The 18568-nt window shown below is 36.4% G+C and overlaps 1 protein-coding gene across 1 annotated transcript in view; it reads left to right on the top strand.

Moving 5' to 3' along the window:
* LOC127656021 (protein FAM171A1-like) overlaps positions 1-18568 on the top strand; it is a 63229-nt gene that overhangs the window by 27191 nt on the left and 17470 nt on the right. Inside the window, exons 2-4 of the mRNA XM_052144142.1 lie at positions 10290-10517; positions 11202-11294; positions 18360-18518. Of these exons, the coding sequence (XP_052000102.1) occupies positions 10290-10517; positions 11202-11294; positions 18360-18518 (480 nt within the window). The remainder of the gene's footprint in view (positions 1-10289; positions 10518-11201; positions 11295-18359; positions 18519-18568) is intronic.

Below are 18568 nucleotides of genomic sequence, written 5' to 3'. Positions count from 1 at the left end.
ATGTTACCGTCCACCATGTACCTGTTTTTGTCCATTTTGTGATAGGGTCTCAGCCCACTAATAATCATCATTAGTTTTTGAAACGCAGTCAACTTGAATATTAGGGATGCTCCATTTAGGATTTTAACATCCGATACGATCTCCAATTTTCTTTCATCTCATCAATCAATGCTGATCATTTAACTTTTATCAGCAGCTCTGTCAAAACTGGTTATATGTAAGCTTTCTGCTCAATGTCACTGTTAGCAGAATTTCCCTGTTGGTAAAACATAGTTGTTGCCTAGTTTTTGCTGTCAAAAATAATGTTGGTTGATTGAATAATGCCATAAACACTAAATATAATTTTTAAATATAAATGTTACTCTTTATTCTAGGCCTTAAAACTAGTTGGCTTATACAAATTATTATTTACTGTATATAAGATAGTCCTAAAGAATGAGGTTTAATGTCAAACTGAAGTTGAACTGATAACCCATTGGTGTAATACAATTTAAAGTGAATATTCTGGTTTGTCGCCATTCCATTTAATTATTTTATTATATTTAATTTAGTAATGCATTATAGTATAGTAACTAAATATTTAATATAGATTTATTATATGTATATGTTCCTTTTTTTTTTTTTTAATTTTGTTTTGTTGGATGTTGGTTACATTAGTTCCGCTTTCACTTGTTTCCGAGGGGAGTGTAATAAGGGCGACACGCTCTCTCATGAAGGAAACAAATGACAGGAGTCTGGTGGAAGAGATGTTTCAGGACTCTACAGGTGTTACTGTCAATGCTGTTTGCTCAGCAAGCATTTAATAAAGATGTTTGAATTATTCCCCATCTTGTATTCTGCGTTATTATTATGATACCTGTGCCTTGCGGAAACGGAGATGCTGCTACCGCAGATAATAATAAAAAACGCTTCATGCATGATGCGCCAGTTTAGTGGGAATAAATGTTTAGAGCACTTAAGCAAACGGAACCGAACTCTGAGCACTTCTGTTACTCTTAAGCATGAGAGGGATTTGTGGAGTGCAGAACCGCTCTGAAAACACCAACAGTGCTCTAACTTAATACAGACTGCAGTGCAAATAAACTTTGAAGAGAGCAGAATATTTATATATTTCATTAAATCGCAGCCCTTCCAGTTTAATAATCGCACCAGGTTTCGATTTAATTTAAATTAATTGTGCAGCCCTAGAGGGAATTATAATGCAAAAATACAAAGTAAGTAAATACAGAAGCACTCTCGTAAGGGATGTCCCGATCAGTTTTTTTGGCCCCCGATCCGATATTTAAATATTAAATATAGAGCTGCAGACTGTTTTAACAAAGTAACTAAAAGATGTCTTCAGCTTAATGCATTTAACTTTTTTTAAATGCAAAAGCATTTTATAAAACTCACATATAAAATCAACTTCTACTTAGACAGGTGTAATAGCTTATTTTAAATTTAATATTCAGGTACAAAAATAAAACACAAATCCACTGAGTTCTGTATGGATGAATAGATAGCTTACACTTACAAATGGTGTAAACAGCTTGACTTGAATAGTCACAACAACAATGTAATTCTATAAAAACCAATACGAAATTTCGCAATTCCACCTTAAAAGTGGCGTAAACGGGTACTCTTGACATTCATTGTATTATTATTTTATTCAACAATAATGAAACCAATATTTCATTTCAAAAATCAATATGCCATTGTGACATACTAAGAACCAGTAAAAACCATGAAAGCATCACACACCGCAGAGATACATTCAAAAATAAAACAAATATATTCATAATCTCTAAAACTGCTCCAGTGAGAGATGGTCTGTTTACTGTCTTTGAGTTTTGCTGTAACAAATGCATGAAGACGCGGTGTCGTTATTGAAGGTTAAACAGTTATATTTATTATTAGTGGTGTTGTGACCAACATTAATCTGATTTCAGTTGGGATGAGTGACTGATGATTAGATATTGAGAGCACCTGAAAGTGCACGTCTTTGACACACAGAACGTTAATGTTAAAGAGTAAATCTAAAAGTGCTTATGATTGCTCAAACAGTGTCTGTCACTCAACACAACATCTGCTTGTCACAACTTGGGTCATGTATCATGTATTTGCGTGTTTATTTGTTGTTTAATTTGTTTTTAAACCTGTTAGCAGCCTCTACTGTATATCGTCTTCCTGTTCACTGTGCAATGAGTCCGAAAAACTACCGTAACGACTCTAGAAAATGGGAAAATACATTTTTATACACATGTAATTCTTACACATTTTTAAAAACAAACCAGCATATTTTATAGATATCGGGACATCTCTAACTCTCGTTGTGGAATAAGTGGAGCTGGAGAGATTTTTGCAGTGAATTTCTTAACTGAATTAAACTTCGAAAAAGTATTTTTCCCCCTTTAATTCAGTGAATATCATTTAGAGGTATTTTTAAAAGATTATTTTTTTCCCCTCTTTATTGTTAGTAAGCATGTTTATTACATTAAGTCGGGACAAAAGCTGAATAATCAGTTAAGAGCTAATGATTAATCGGCGCCGTAATCGCTAAATAGTCAAATAATCGTTCTAATAATCATTAGATTAATCGATTATCAAAATAATCGTTAGTTGCAGCCCTAGTTGAGTTAACTACATGCAAGCAGATTTAACTCCGATTTGAATTTAATTATTGTTGTTTCTACTGTTATACATTTTAATTGAACGGCACAGCTCAAATAAAGATAATAACTGATTTTAGGTCAGTTATTAAATAATTCTTAACAGAAATGCATATATGCACTTCAGCTGCACATGCACAAAGAGAACGGAGATGGTGTGACCAGGGTCCAACTTGACCAAAGAGACACAAGTCAACCTAATGGTGACATCTATTTGCAACGAAGCACAAATAATACAACAAAAGAGCTAAAACATCTATGAATTTCCCCAATCTGTTCCCTCTGACCAAGGAAACATAATTGAAGCAGCAAGGGGTTGTGGGTATTCCCCGTAGCCTCAATTTTGTACTCAATAGTTTGAGTTATTAATGCTTAAAGAGCAACATGCAGGTTGGACACCCCTATATAGCATAGTGTATGTTGATGATAAAACAACTAGATTTTCTGAACTGGAGTAATATATATTTAGCCATTAACGATATTTTGAGATAAATTGTGATAAAATAACTTCCGCGTCTATAAAGCACTAACCGGAAGTGACGATGGGCTGAGGAGTCTGGTCAAGTTCAAGCTCAGGTTACAATGGATGCTGAATGAAGAAACAGAGTTCTCCGGTGTGGACCGAACATGCCTATGATGGCCCACAGGCCTATAATTATGAGCAAATTAAGAGTTAAAATAATTAAAAGTAAGACTTACTCTGCTAAGTCTTCGTTTTCGTTGCACAGAATGTCTGCTAACGTTAGCACTTTGTCCTCCAGTCCAGCCCGCGCCAAAATCCGGTGTACACTTTGACGGTGGACTTGATTCCATCGAGTGCACCGAGGAACAGCATCAGTAATCAGCCTCACGTGGTCCTTACTCCGAAATCCCATCCGAGACTCTAACAAATCTCCAGGTCGATAATTCTCCGAGTGAAATGTGCGCCACAAACGACCGAGTGTGTGGTAACAGACGCGGCAGTGAAGTCTGCTCTCTTCACCTGCACAAAACGCACTCAAGACCGAAAAGCCTTGTTTTTTTAGAAGGAAAATGATGGACACGATGTCCTGACAGGCTGGAATTCGTGCAACCAGCACAAACACAATAATTTACCATTATGGCTTCTCTAAAACTTTCTGTCTCTCACTACTGCTCTAACTACATCAACACCCACAATGAGAGCTGACCATGAAGCTCTTTTGTTTGCCTCAGCCTCTACGTCATATGACGCGTTGATAGCGGGAAAGGCGTATTCCAGAGCCTAGCACATTTTCATCAAAATCTCTACATCAAATGAGATTTCATTAGTAATTTCTACATATGTGTTTTTAAAAGACCTCTGCAGACAATATAAAGTATTAATTCAGTTATAAATTCAACCTGCATGTTGCTCTTTCAAATCTTAAGAGCTTCAGAGCTTTATCCTGGTTCACACTGTGATGTTGTGTTAAGGCCCCAATATACTTCCAGTGAAGTTCTTATTCGTTTTTGTTCATGGGTAAAAAGAAGTTCTAAACAGCCGAGCAATGGTATACTGCTTGTGAACATTCAGACACTGGACACACAGCTGTGGAAAGCATTTAGAGAAGCATTTAATTATGAGGATGCTCTGTAAATCCTAATATAATGTGACATTAAAATGTGTTATCAATGACTTTATGCCTCGTTCTATGAGTTGAATTTACATGAGGTCAGTAAAAGCTGTTTTTTCCATTCAATGATAATTTAAAGTAATATACACTGCCTGGCCAAAAAAAGCTGAATTGCAGTTATTAATATGTTTCAGCTTTTAACTCTGATGCATTGTGTAGCTTCTCATTTCTTAAACAACCATGTTGGAAGACGTATCCCATGGTCGTGGAAAAGATGTTACTGTGTTTCAGAAGGGGAATTGCATTAAGCAACGAAAACATGTAAGGAGATTGCTGGAATCACTGGAATTGGTTTAAGAAATGTCCAACGCATTTTTAAAACCTGGGAGGATAGTGGTGAACCATCAGTTTCACGGAAGAAATGTGGTCAGAAATAAATCTTGAATGATCGTGATCAGAGATCACTATGATAGTGAAGTCACATCGTAAAAAATTGTCAGTAGAACTCACGGCTATGTCGCCCAGTCAGAGCTGGTTAATGTGGCTCGGGTTAGGGAAGTTTGGGGCCCCCTGCTGGAGCAGCTGCCCCCGCGACCCGACTTCGGATAAGCGGTTGAAGATGGATGGATGGATGGATGGATGGATTTAAAAGTATAAATGTTAAGCTTTCTTTAGACATATGTTTCATGTTTGTGTGATAAGTATTCGCAGAGTTTCAGTTCGTTTTTGACGTGTTTCAGAAATATGCTTGTGAACACAGAGACAGCTGAAAGCTCACCCTTTTTATTTTCTTTATTTTACAAAAGCACAAGATTTTGTTGTTATTGTGAGTGTACACAAATAAAAGTAGACCCTTTATAGTCTCTAATGATGTCTTACACTTATCTGTATACCCAAAAATGACGGAGTATTTTAAGTTGTTTCTGCTGTAATGATGAAAATATCCAGCAGGATGCGCCAGCGGGTCTGTCGACCCCAGAGGGTTAAAACCAACATAAACAAACCTGCAGTGCAGATGCGTGTGTCTCGCTCTCTAGAACCAGCATCTCCTGCCACCCCTTATCTCGCTCTCCCGCTGATTCAGCGCCGGCCGTGCTCCATCAAGGCCCAGCCACGCCCTCCTCCTCATCGCATGCGGCAATAAAATAGTCACTTTAAGGAGTGGTTCATCTCACCTGTCATCAACACAAGATTTTTGCCAAAAATGAATGCAACTCTGGATGGAAATAAATGTTGTGATATTGCATAAGTTTGTCAAAACTATGCCATGACGAGTGCACACTGTAATCAAAGTTTAATGCAGTCTAATGAAATATTAGATTATGCAACTTTTTTTCTTTTTTTTTTTTTAAGCCAGGTAGCGTATATGCAGTAGAAAATGTTTAATTTGTCTTGTTTAGATTCTGAATTCATGGCGCTAATGCGCCAACATGCTTTACGCTGCCATAATAAGCACCTAATACACTTATTGTAATTTATGATGACACTGATACTTCTGCCAAGATTGAGTGTGTAAAAGGGTTAATGTGCAGAATAAAGACAAAAGACCACCGCTGCCGCTCTGCTGAAACAGAACTTGCATGTCCAGCGTCTTTAAAGGAAACATCCCGGCGTTACATCTTAAATGCAGTTCTATTTATTGCGTTATAGCTTTGTTAAAGTTAAAATAATAAGAAAGCAGATCATGAAAATAACTACAAACTCCATAACTGGATTTTTTCTGTGCAGTCAGCACCTCTTCTATGAGTTGCATGAATGTCCCGATCTAAGGGGGAGAGACTGAAACTACACCTGGCTGAGGCACACTGTCGTGGGGACGCTCATCCCTCGAGTGCACACGCTTAATGCAGCTAGATTATAAAGTGATGGCTCCCAACTTATAGAATCATAATATATGTCACTGTGCATTGATAATCGTGAAGAAATTTGGCAATACGCAGCTTTATTGATAAGAGATTTTTCTTTTTTCTTTTTTTTTTTAGTTTAAGATGGATTGTAGTAAACGGAAAGGTGAGAGTAGTAGTTTTCTCCCATTATACACTGTAACAAAACACACTTTTGGTTTGTTTTTGTTTTGGCTTGTTTTACAATATAAATATCAAAAACTTCTTTAAAACAACATAATTTTTTTTTAGCAGCTGTACTGCAGAAGGAAACATTGTAAAAATACAAATATTTAAAAAATATCTTAATATTTACATTTATGCATTTGGCAGACACTTTTATCTAAAGCGACTTACAGTGCACTTATTACAAGGACAATCCCCCCAGAGCAACCTGGAGTTAAGTGCCTTGCTCAAGGACACAATGGTGGTGGCTGTGCGGATCGAACCAGTGACCTTCTGATTGACAGTTATGTGCTTTAGCCCACTACGCCACCACACTAATATCCTTTAAAAAAAAAAAGCTGCATTCACCTGAGAAGCAGCATATATAAGATATTTATACTTGCTTTTAGAGAATAAATCTTGAATATAAGTATATTTTGTCTTAACTGCACTCGCAGAAGTATAACTAAGTAAAAAATACACTTCTATACAAAATACATGTACATTTAATATACATTCTCTTAAAGCAAGTCTAAATGTCTTATGTTGTTTCTCAAGTAAATGTATCTTGTTTTAAGGATTTTTAGACCATTTTAAATGGAAAACAATACAAAAACAAGGATTTTTTTTTTTGCAGTGAATTTCTTCACTGAATTAAACTTAATAAAAGTTTGTAATACTGTATAATAATAAATTATAATACTGGTAATCTTCTAACAATAAGCCATGAGAAGTTGTGCATTACAGTGGTAAAAGATGCCAATGTTGAATAAAAAGTGAAATTTATTATTGAGAATTATTGGAGTAAACAATTCTTCCGCCAAGTCATATAGTCAATTATCCTACCTGTTGATAATTTACGGCTGTCAAGCAATGAAGCATTTTTGTTCCAGTCATGTGTGCATTTATTTACTTTACAATGTCAGTGAAGGGCACTTGAGTAAGAGCGTCCGAGGTGAAAGGTGCAGGAATAGGAGAAGAAATGGGCATTAGAGAGTCTGTCTTGGAGATAACTGTGAATGAAGAGATTGTGAGAGAGGATGTAAAGCGTGCAGGATGACTGAAGACGTCAAACAGCTTTATTGTCTGTGCAGCACAGCAATTCCCAGTAGAGCTTGAGGCAGAGGAAAATTCATCATGGTGCCAGTTTTAAAGTCAAATATTTACCTAGTGTTTGATGACTCTGCTCCCTTCAGAGGGCAGGATAACATTTCAAAAGCATGCTTACAGTAAACACGGGGAACTGACTCCACCTGTGCTTTGAAATAATGGAACAGGTGGCTGTTGTGTTATTTTTCTGTATATATATATATATATATATATGTGTGTGTGTATATATATGAGAGGGGGATTAGAATCCTTTATTTTGGTCACACGTTATACAAAAGTGAATAAGTCTTTTAGATGCTTTGTCTATGACGGTATGCTCCATGCTTCTGCGGTTGAAAAAATATATATAAGTAGCTCAAATGTTCTTTAAATGTCCTTCCACAAATACTCACTCTGCACCCCAGGGAATTAAAAAGTATTTTATCTTAATATAGTGGGCATGTAGCTTGTAGTAGTTTACAAGTGTAGTGTAGTTTTTAGCTTCGTTGAACACATTTTTCTTTTGAGTAGTTTGTAGCTTAGCTTGCTAGATTTTTTGGATTAGCTTGCCCAAAACTGGTCATTTGTATGTTGAACAGGTACTATATATTTACACTGATATAAATGTGCTGATTAAGAGGAAATTATTGTACCAGGATACCCTACCATTTGTCTGTGCCTACCCAAGAACATTTTAGTCTCTCTGAATTGTTTACTTTTATATGGAGCAGATCTGTAGATTATAGAGCTGCATTTAAAGAATTCCAGAGGAAGTGTGTTTTGACAGCATCTTCCTAAAGGAGCCAAAGGTTGCTAGAGGTAAGAAAAACAGCCCATTGTTTTCAGTGGTTGTTTCCTTTGGCTGATGAAAAGGATTTGTAGGGGTTATCTTTGTGATGACTGGTTATTTCCTGGTTATTTATGACGGTTTACTGGGCTCTACCATCTCACAGGACTTGAAGTGGGAGACCCACATTGACTCCATTGTGAAAAATGCCCAGCAGAGGTTGTACTTCCTTCGACAGTTGAGGAAGTTCAACCTGCCACAGCGCTGTTGACACAGTTCTACTCCACAGTCATTGAGTCAGAAGACTACAAAGGACAGTTCAGATTGCTGAGTGGATTAATGGTTGAACCCTGACCTCCCTTCAAGAACCGTACACTTGCAGAGTGCGGAAAAGGGCTGGAGAAATCACTCTGGACCCCTCTCACCCAGCGCACTATTTTTTTGAACATTTGCCTTCTTGTAGGCTCTACTGAGCGCCAGAACCGTCAGGCACAAGAACTGTATTTTTTTTCTCAGGCTATCCATCTCATTAACGGTTAAAACTGCCCCATTGAGCAATAATTATGTGCAATACACAGCTTAGTGTATTTATATTTATCTGACATAATCCTACCTCTTCTGCCATTACATTCCTTTTCACCATCTGTATAAAACAGATTTGTATTTGTACATGCGTTTATGTATGTATGTATGTGTGTGTATGTATGTATGTATGTATATATACAGTGGGTACGGAAAGTATTCAGACCCCCTTAAATTTTTCACTCTTTGTTGTATTGCAGCCATTTGCTAAAATCGTTTAAGTTCATTTTTTTTCCTCATTATTGTACTGGTCGTCCCAAACGTCTTCCATTTAAGGATTATGGAGGCCACTGTGCTCTTATGAACCTTAAGGGCAGCAGAATTTTTTTTGTAACCTTGGCCAGATCTGTGCCTTGCCACAATTCTGTCTCTGAGCTCTTCAGGCAGTTCCTTTGACCTCATGATTCTCATTTGCTCTGACATGCACTGTGAGCTGTAAGGTCTTATATAGACAGGTGTGTGGCTTTCCTAATCAAGTCCAATCAGTATAATCAAACACAGCTGGACTCAATTGAAGGTGTAGAACCATCTCAAGGATGATCAGAAGAAATGGACAGCACCTGAGTTAAATATATGAGTGTCACAGCAAAGGGCCTGAATACTTAGGACCATGTGATATTTCAGTTTTTCTTTTTTAATAAATGTGCAAAAATGTCAACAATTCTGTGTTTTTCTGTCAATATGGGGTGCTGTGTGTACAATAATGAGGAAAAAAATTAACTTAAATGATTTTAGCAAATGGCTGCAATATAACAAAGAGTGAAAAATTTAAGGGGTCTGAATACTTTCCTGTACTCCACTGTATGTATATATATATATATATATATATATATATATATATATATATATATATTAGTCTTGTGTATTTCTATAGATTTTTCTATTCACTTATTATTTTTATTCTATTTTATTTTATTTTTTTTACAATTTACAATTATTGTTGTATTGTGTGTCACAAAGACAAATTCCTTGAATGTGTAAGCATTCTTGGCAATAAAGATCATTATGATTCTGATTTTCGTGAAGTCCCCTTTGAGGATTTCTCTGAAAATGGACAAGAGAACCTGAAGAAACTGAGGAATGTATTTCAACCCCAACATTTGGTCACACTTTATATAATGAATCATTTTTATTGGCTGTTTTTTTTTCTGTCTTACATAAAGCGTAACCTCAATAAAATATTGCCATGAACCTGATATCCAGCTCATTACACAAACACATTAGATTGATTTTTCATAACTGATTTGGTTTTAGGTTGAGTTTATGACCAGTTAGTTTTGTATTGTTTTACTAAAACATTTGATGGGTTTTGTATATCTGCAGAAAGTGTGTGACATTTTTAATAGCTAGGTTTCTTGGTGGCTCAATGAAAACTGATTCATCTAGGCTATCTACGATGTTGGCCATCCGCACGCAAAGTTATACATTCAGATGCTGGCTGAATGTTGGCCTAAACAAGCTAAATAATTAAATGCTATAAACATAGGTATATTTTCCAAAAATAAGACCGAGATGTTTCAAAGCTGTCAATTTAACATTTATTTTTATGCTTTTTGTGCAGAGGTGGGACTAAAGGTTCACCTGAGTGACGCTAGCACCCATCAGCCTCTCTCTGGTGTCACCGTGGAGATCTTCACTAACCACACCCCTGTTGCATCCGATACCTCTGGTGCTGATGGCAACGCTTTTATCAGGTTCCCCTATCGCCTTGGTGACCTTCTTGTAGTCACGGCAACCAAACGTGGCTATGTACCCAACTCCATCCCATGGAGACCAAGCAGGCTACCTGGTAATGACTTGGAAGGACTTCATACACTATCCAAATCATTAGCTTCAGTTATTAGTTTCTTTCTTTCTTTGAAGATTTTGATTGTTGGGTTAATTGTTCTGAATTTGACAGGAATGAATAGGAGCAATCACAGTGGTGGTGACTGTAGGAAAATAGGTCTTCCTTTCAATGAAAAGAGTTAATCACCTTATTGGCTAAGGCATCGGTCCTTACTCTAGAACATGTATGTCCATTAGCTGGACCAACCTGAAGAATATAGACCTTTAGCCATATTGGAGTTAAAGAAGCAAAATGTATAATACCAAAATGTCTACCATGTGGTTTGACTGACTTTAAAAAGGACAAAAGTGCATCTGGGGCAGGAAATAAAAACCAGAGAATGGCTGGAATGTTGAAAGCTATTAAAAATAAGTAGAATGATCTACAGCAGTTAATGAGATTAGCCTAGTAACTAGTAGTGTACAAAAGTACATATGCTTACATAGTCAAAAACAGTACACATAGAAATCATACAATTTGGTGCAGTGAAGAGGAGATTGTGTTTTTACTTCCCCCTGTAGATTTATAATAAGTAGTGAGAATATTCAGAGGAGAGAGATTGAGAAATGATGGCCTAAATCTGAGCTTGGAGGCCTTGTTGTGATGTTGAATATCAATCTTTGCTCTTGTGTGTCTGTTTTCAAGTGTTCTCGTCTCTCAGTCTGGATCTGCTTCCTGAGAGGGCTGCTACTCTGATGGTGTATGATGACGTGGTGCAGATTGTCTCTGGATATCGAGGTAACAGTCACTGTCAACCCTCTAATCTGATTGGACAAGTGGTGTTCAAAGAATTCTGATATTTAGGATAACATCATTGGAATGCTTCACTGTTGTATCACATATTGTGAACCACTGTCCTCCACAATCTTTGTAAATTAATTAATCTTAATGTTATCCGAACCTATGTCATCAGAAGCACTCAATTTTATTTTCTGAGCTTGTGAGCTATCTTTTTCATGATGATTCACTCTTTTTGTTCATATTTGAACAAACACACTCACTCTGCTCACCAGGAAATGAAAAAGTATTGTCTTAATATAGCGGGTGGCTGTATTGAGGAAAAATGTAAAGGACAGTGTGAGGGGAGAGAGGGAGAGAGAGAGCGAGAGCGAGAGAGCCCGCAACTATAGTTTGGGGACAAATATTAGCTAAAAAAAATGCAAAATATTTTTTTATATAGGTTTTCAATTGGTGAGGTGCGCCTCCTATGGGGGGTGCCAGAGAGTCCCAGGAGAGGCTCAATGCGGGGAAAATAAATCATAACATTTCACGTCTGTACACATCTGTCCTGCTAGCTTGCATGTTATGCATATGCGTGTTGCAAAATGGATCACTTTGTAGTGTCTACAGGAGAGGCAGCAGATTCTGGGCCAAGCAAAAACCAGAGGAAGTATGATCATGAATGTTGTGGACCGGTCCCGATCATGCGCTGCTGCAACAGTATGTTATTTGCAAATAGGTACTAGCAAATGATAGAATGATGCAAAATGAAGAGGAAAAATCGGCAATCAGATTTTTTTTCTTAACATAGACCTATATGGAAGTGATTTTTACGCATTTGATATTGTGACAAAACAGCACTGTCCATCTTGCGGATGTTGTTTGATGTCTGATCTTGATGTTTTCACATTTGATTTGGCTTAAGTAGCCTAAAATCTCCAAAATAGCTCTTATTTAATTGAGGTAACGTTAGTAGCCTGTGGTTGTTAATGAACATGTTTCCAGTTTAGTTATTTGACCGTCTGAGGGTTTTCTGTTCAGTGATCAGATAATAGAGCTTGTTCTATGTCTGATTTTGTTAGCTCTTTGGTTATATGGCTGTTGAGAATACCTCATTTAGTTTTTAGCACGGCTGTTTACTAGTTATCTAGGGGGAGGCTCACTTTCTGATTTAAAAGGTTATGGTTAAAACTATCACTTTACAATTTATTCGTTAACATGAACAAGCCATGAACAATACTTTTTCAGCACTTTATAATATTGGTTAATGCATTATGAACAATTAACAATTGAATCTTTAATAAAGAACATCAACCAACATTTAATAAATGCTGTAAAAATTATATTGTTCATTGTTAGTTCATACCTAATGCATTTAGTAATGTTAACAAACAGAACCTTTTTGTAAACTGTTACCTTTAAAACTATAGAAGTCTATGATATGTCCCCAAATAGGTCATCTTTATGTACACGTGTTTGCAAGTCAGTGTTTTTGTTTCAAGTCATGTGTTTATGTATATTTTTTTCTAAAGATTATGTGCTGTGTTAACTCTCAGTACTTGTATCATGTGGTGAGTGTAATGACAATCTTTCTGTACTGTTGTCCACATGGCTCTTGAGATGTTATGCTAATTAAAGGTTTCTGGGTGAACTATGGCAGCACATTGAAATGAGAGGCTACACACACTAAAGCAAGTATGAGAGGAATGCACTTTTAACTAATATTGTTAACTAATGTTAACAAATGGAACCCTATTGTAACGTGTTACCCCATTATTTAAACAAAGAAAATTGTCTGTTATACCCAGTTATTTCAGAGATGTGTTACATCAAACATAAAAAGATTATGTGTATTCAGTGTATTTCCATGTAGGCTACTGTAAGGGGGTTAATAGGAAAAGGAGGAGGGGAGAACTGGCTTGACAATATAAGTAATTGTTTAATGAAGAAAAACTTGTTTTTGTGATGGAGGGCAGTTCTGAATGCAGGGATCTCAAGACGTGTTTCAAACTACGTTAAACTTGACACAGCGACCTAAAAACTGTACGTTTATGACGCGACACAACAGAGACACTCCAAAAGTGTCCGTTTGATGCAGGTGTACACTGATGCGTCCCGACACAAGCCCTTATTATAAACAGTGTTCATGTAGTGTTCTAACTACGTGTAGTAACTCTACTAACTTAACAAAATTTTTCAGTAGCTTGACATTAGCTCAGCTGCTTTTAAAACAGAGTAGCTTTCCCAGTAGCGAACTACTTTTTACAGCAAGTAGCGGTGTATTGTGACCAAACGCTACATCATGTTGGTCAGATTATAACTAATAGCCTTCCTTATTGCGTAGAAGCCAAACTTTTACTGGCAAAACATCCGATGATCTGGCAGCATATTTCTGTCTGCTGATCAGAATCCGGCAGCGTCGTCGTCGTCTTTTATAATGGCAGGTCACAAATGAAAATGGTGGATAAGAGAATCTGAAAATTATAAAAGAACTTCATTTTATTCTTCTATGTAACAAAGAATGTTTCAGACTCTTTGTTCTTAATAGATCACACAACAGCATATTTACCTTTTTACTATTTTAAATAAAATAATTCAATAAGTTATTATTGCCTTTTGAGGGATTTTGTTTCTGTTCCAAATATGTTTATTTCACTTCTCATCATCTGTGCATTACTGTGAGCAGCAAGTTAATTATTATTATAGTATTTATAAATGTACAGTGTGTATTAGGGCTGCACTATTTGGGGAAAATGTCATATTGCGATTATTGAGGCTAATATTGCGATTTGCAATATCATAAACAAATGGTCTCATGAGTCAACTTGCTTGGTTATCAAGGAAAATGCACAAATATATTACTGATAATGCTGAAATGTGTATTTCTCAACTCAAACAAACAAATTAGCAACAACTATAAATGCACAGCGTTTTCAAATTAAAATATTTTTACAAAATTAAATAATATATTTGGATTACTGCAAACTTGTTATTTTCTCAATATTACACCTAAATAATATGGAATAATAAATAAGAACATACAAATTTTCATGAAAATAAGATTGTCCAAACAAACAGGGACATTTAATCATTAAGGATGTAACATGTACTTTGTATAAACTCTCTTGAAAAGGAAACTGGATATAAAAGTGTGGTTCACTCAAACCACTAAAACTGTTGTTGCGTTTTTTTTTTTTTTTTTAAATGACCAACTGGTATTTCCAAATCCTCTTTCTAAAAAGTTCTACTTATCGTTGGTACCTCTTGTCCAGTGTGTGGATCATTTTCTGAAATCCCACTTTGCTAACAGTGCATCATGTCTCTTTATATCTCTGTGAAGACTTGTCATATGGCTTGACATTCGCAAACACATCTGTAATTGTGCTTTGTTTTGTTTGGCTTACTGGGCTTTTTAATGTAGTTTTAGTCCATGAAAACTGTTGACATTTTAGTCATATTTTAGTAACATTTAGTCATATTGACATTTTAGCCATTGAACACTAAACATTTTAGCCATTATTGATAAGCATTTGTCAATCTTGTCTATCCAAAATATATACACACACACTCATTTTTGTGTTATTTTTCACATAAGATTGATCTTATCATGATGATCTCATCAATGATGCAACACGTTGCGAGCTGCAGACAGCCGGGGTGAGAGATGAGGATTTCCGTGTTAAGAGTGCGCATCACCCGGCGGAAATTCCCGCTCAGATTGTGTCTCTTCCGCGACTGGTTGAAGCGGCTCTGACCGCACAGAGGATGACAGTTTTGGAGTTTGAGCTTATTTACATGCCACGCTCCCGTATTATATTAACTTTAATTATTGATGAAATAAAGATATATCGCAAAGCTGTAATCTGTTATTTTTTCTGGCCACCAGTTCAGTGTCGGTCTGCTCGGCATCCATCTTCACCTGATTTCTATGCTGAACACCGGAAACTCACATGACATGACCACACGTGCCACTCCCTAAACTGAGATTGACTGGTCATCTTTTTAATAGTGGTGTAGAAAATGGGCAAACAGCTCTCAGAGAGAATGGGCTGTCATGTCCACACATGCACTTATTTATTTAATATAATCGCAGTATTTTGCCGTCATATAATCGCACAGGCTGACATTGCGATTGCGATATGATTAATCGTGCAGCATTTAAAATATTGTGATATCCGATTATATGGTCGACCCCCAAGATCGGTGAATATTTTTGCTTTATTGATTTTGCTTTAAAAATTGCATACATTTATTGAAACACAAACTTAAACAAAAGACATTTCTAAATTCAAATTGTACTTTTAACGAATTGAAAAAAGTAATAAAAATAACAAAGTGATTAAAAAATCTTCTATATAACCACCTCCCCAAATGCAAACATTTACCATCTCCAGTGGCCCCATTTGCCATCATGCAAGTATCAGTATGTGATAACGGGTGCAAATATAGATTCCCCAACAAGTAGATTCCCCAAAACTGATAATAAATCTATTTTTCACAGATTGATGAATTCATTAGCAAAATGGATTGCTGTGAACGGTAGGCCAATGATTGGATTTTGCTAAATAGTATGGAAATAAACAATATTTTGGATTTGAAAGCCACTTTTTGTATTGTCTTTTTGGTAACACTTTACAATAAGATTCTGTTCGTTAACATTAGTTAATGCATTGGGTGTTAATTAACTATATATGTTTATAGCATTTATAGCAAATCTTTGTTAATGTTAGTTAATAAAATACAACTTTTGATTTAAATTGTTTTATTAGTATATGTTAAAATTGACATTTAACTTAGATTAATAAATGATGTAAAAGTATTGCTCATTGGTAGTTCATATTAATGTTAACTAATGGAACCTTATTGTAAAGTGTTACCATCTTTTTAAACTACTCGTGTGCCACAATAATGTAATGCATTTTTTTATATATAATATACTATATATTTCGTTTATAATTAAGTAAATAGAACTATTTATAATTATTTATTCATATATTAAATTATTGCTATTTGAGTGGCTTTTTTTATATTTCTATATGTGATTCATTTGATTAATGACAATAACCAAATCACACTGCCCTGGGGTTCGAACTCGCAAATTCCAGGGGCGGTACATATCTAGAGTCTTTAATTACCATATACTCTTTGGTAATTAAGCTGTTATAAAATATATATATTTCGTTACACTATTCAGAAGAAGAATGGTTGGGAATTCTAAAGAGGTGTGGGTATAACTCCAAAAAATGTATGAGGTACAGGGGGTGGAATGAGGTCCAGGGTCATTGAAGACCCAAGGTATGCATTTAAAGGATTAAAAAAAATCTTTCCATTTTTTCTCTTTCCTCCTTTCTCTCTCTCATGCACTTCCTCCTGTCTCTCGCTATTTTGCTTTGCTCTTCCTGCTAGCAACCTCTCTCATTTGGTAACCTGTCCCTCTGTGTGTTTGATGTCTGGAGACAGACATGTTATGGGTCTCAGGGGAGCACTGTTGCTGCACTCTCGTTCAGAGTGTTCCCCCAATCCTGTCCCCTGAAAACATTCAATCATCCTGCACTCAGAACAAAAACACTTATATTTACAGACTTCACCAAAACAAAAGTTTTTCTTTCACGCAGTCATTCCGTGGTGTAAAATTGCAGAACTGCTATTGTAATCCTCCACTTATCACATGCTTTCTCCTGTCACTAAGAGGCTGCTGTGCCATTTTGATACAACACAGGACCACTCTCACATACTGATATGCATTAACTTTTTCTGAAGTGTAGAGCAGGGTGTACTGAAAGATAATGAATAGGTTAAGTGATTTAACTCCATAAACATAACCCTCTGTACCTCACTACACCGACACAACCCCTTATTACCTCATCCCAACTACAGTGACCTGGTTTTATCAGTATTATTTTAATTTGGTCCACACAGCAAACACAATATTAGACATTTTGGAGACAACTGTTATGTTTTATTCCTTTGCCCCATCATCCTTGGTCCATATTCCATATTAGCTTTAGTGTTAGTAACTTGCCTTCATGACTGTACTAAGGTGCAGTGTTTGGGAGTATTTAAATAAAAGTAGAGACGATGACTAAACTACTGATACAACTGCAAAGACTGGTGTATAAAAGTGTGTTAATGGAGAAATAAGAAAGGAGCATAAATTATAATGGGTAGAAGTGAGAATGGCTTTCACAGCAGAAGGCACATGAGTGAATCAGCATATAAACCAAAAGAGTAAATGGGCACTTTGGGCAGATTTTATTTCTTTTTGTAGACTAATTACATTAAATAAATAGTGCATGACATGTTCTTGGAAAATGTCTCTATGGAACGATCATACAGATGTAAATTTGCTTGCTAATTACTACACAGGGGTGTGTTCATGTTGACTGAATGAACAACATAAACAGAATTGGCTTCTGGCCTCAAAGTAGGTGGAGCTCCGTGTCACACATACTGATGATGTGGACCAATGGCAGTAGGTGTTTAGCAGTGGGTAGAAAGTTGCTAAATGTTCACCCTGGCGAGCTGTTATGAACCACCGAAACTAACGCAAAAACACCTTTCTTTTTTGGCCAGATTTTGTTCTATATGTCACACCTGTTCGTATGAAGTAAATCGGGGCCTAAGGGTAGCATTTGTGGCTTTATGTTGGTTGTGTCAGTGCATTGGGGCACTAAGGGTTGTGTTATATTGGTGTAATGAGATATTAAGGTTGTGTTTGTAGTGTTATGGGGTTGTTTTGGTGCACTGGGGAACCAAGGGTTGCATTTGTGCTGGTATGAGGGTTATGCCGGTGTAGTGGGGTACGGAGGATTGCGTTTGTGGAGTTATTGGGTTGTTTTGGTGTAGTGGGTTACTGCAGACTGTGTGAGTGATTGCCCAGTGTCATGTCTATGGTATGTTTGATTCACCACAATGGAAAGATAAATTACATCACTACTCAAGAGACACTTACTGCACTACCTAGACTGATCCACTCTATTGAGAGAGATGGAACTGAGTGTGTTATGTCTGTGATTAAAGCATGCCAGTCATGGATGTTGGATCACAGATCTAATATGTGTATGTTTGCGCTTGGATCTTTAGGTTCAAAACCACAGCCGTGGGTTCAGTTCCAGAGAAGAGCATTGAGTCTTCCTTCTAATGCAACATACACCAACCTGACTGCCTTCCTCACAGTGAGCAGTTCAACCCAAGACACACAGTACTTCCCTTACCTGCAGGGCCTTCACTCCAACTACACAGGTAACACATGAAAAATAGTTGAGTTCTAAGGGCTATTGAAAACTGTGTGT

This window comes from Xyrauchen texanus, chromosome 15, assembly GCF_025860055.1.
Source record: "Xyrauchen texanus isolate HMW12.3.18 chromosome 15, RBS_HiC_50CHRs, whole genome shotgun sequence".
NCBI lineage: Eukaryota > Metazoa > Chordata > Actinopteri > Cypriniformes > Catostomidae > Xyrauchen > Xyrauchen texanus.
This window is presented reverse-complemented; position numbering and strand designations above follow the sequence as displayed.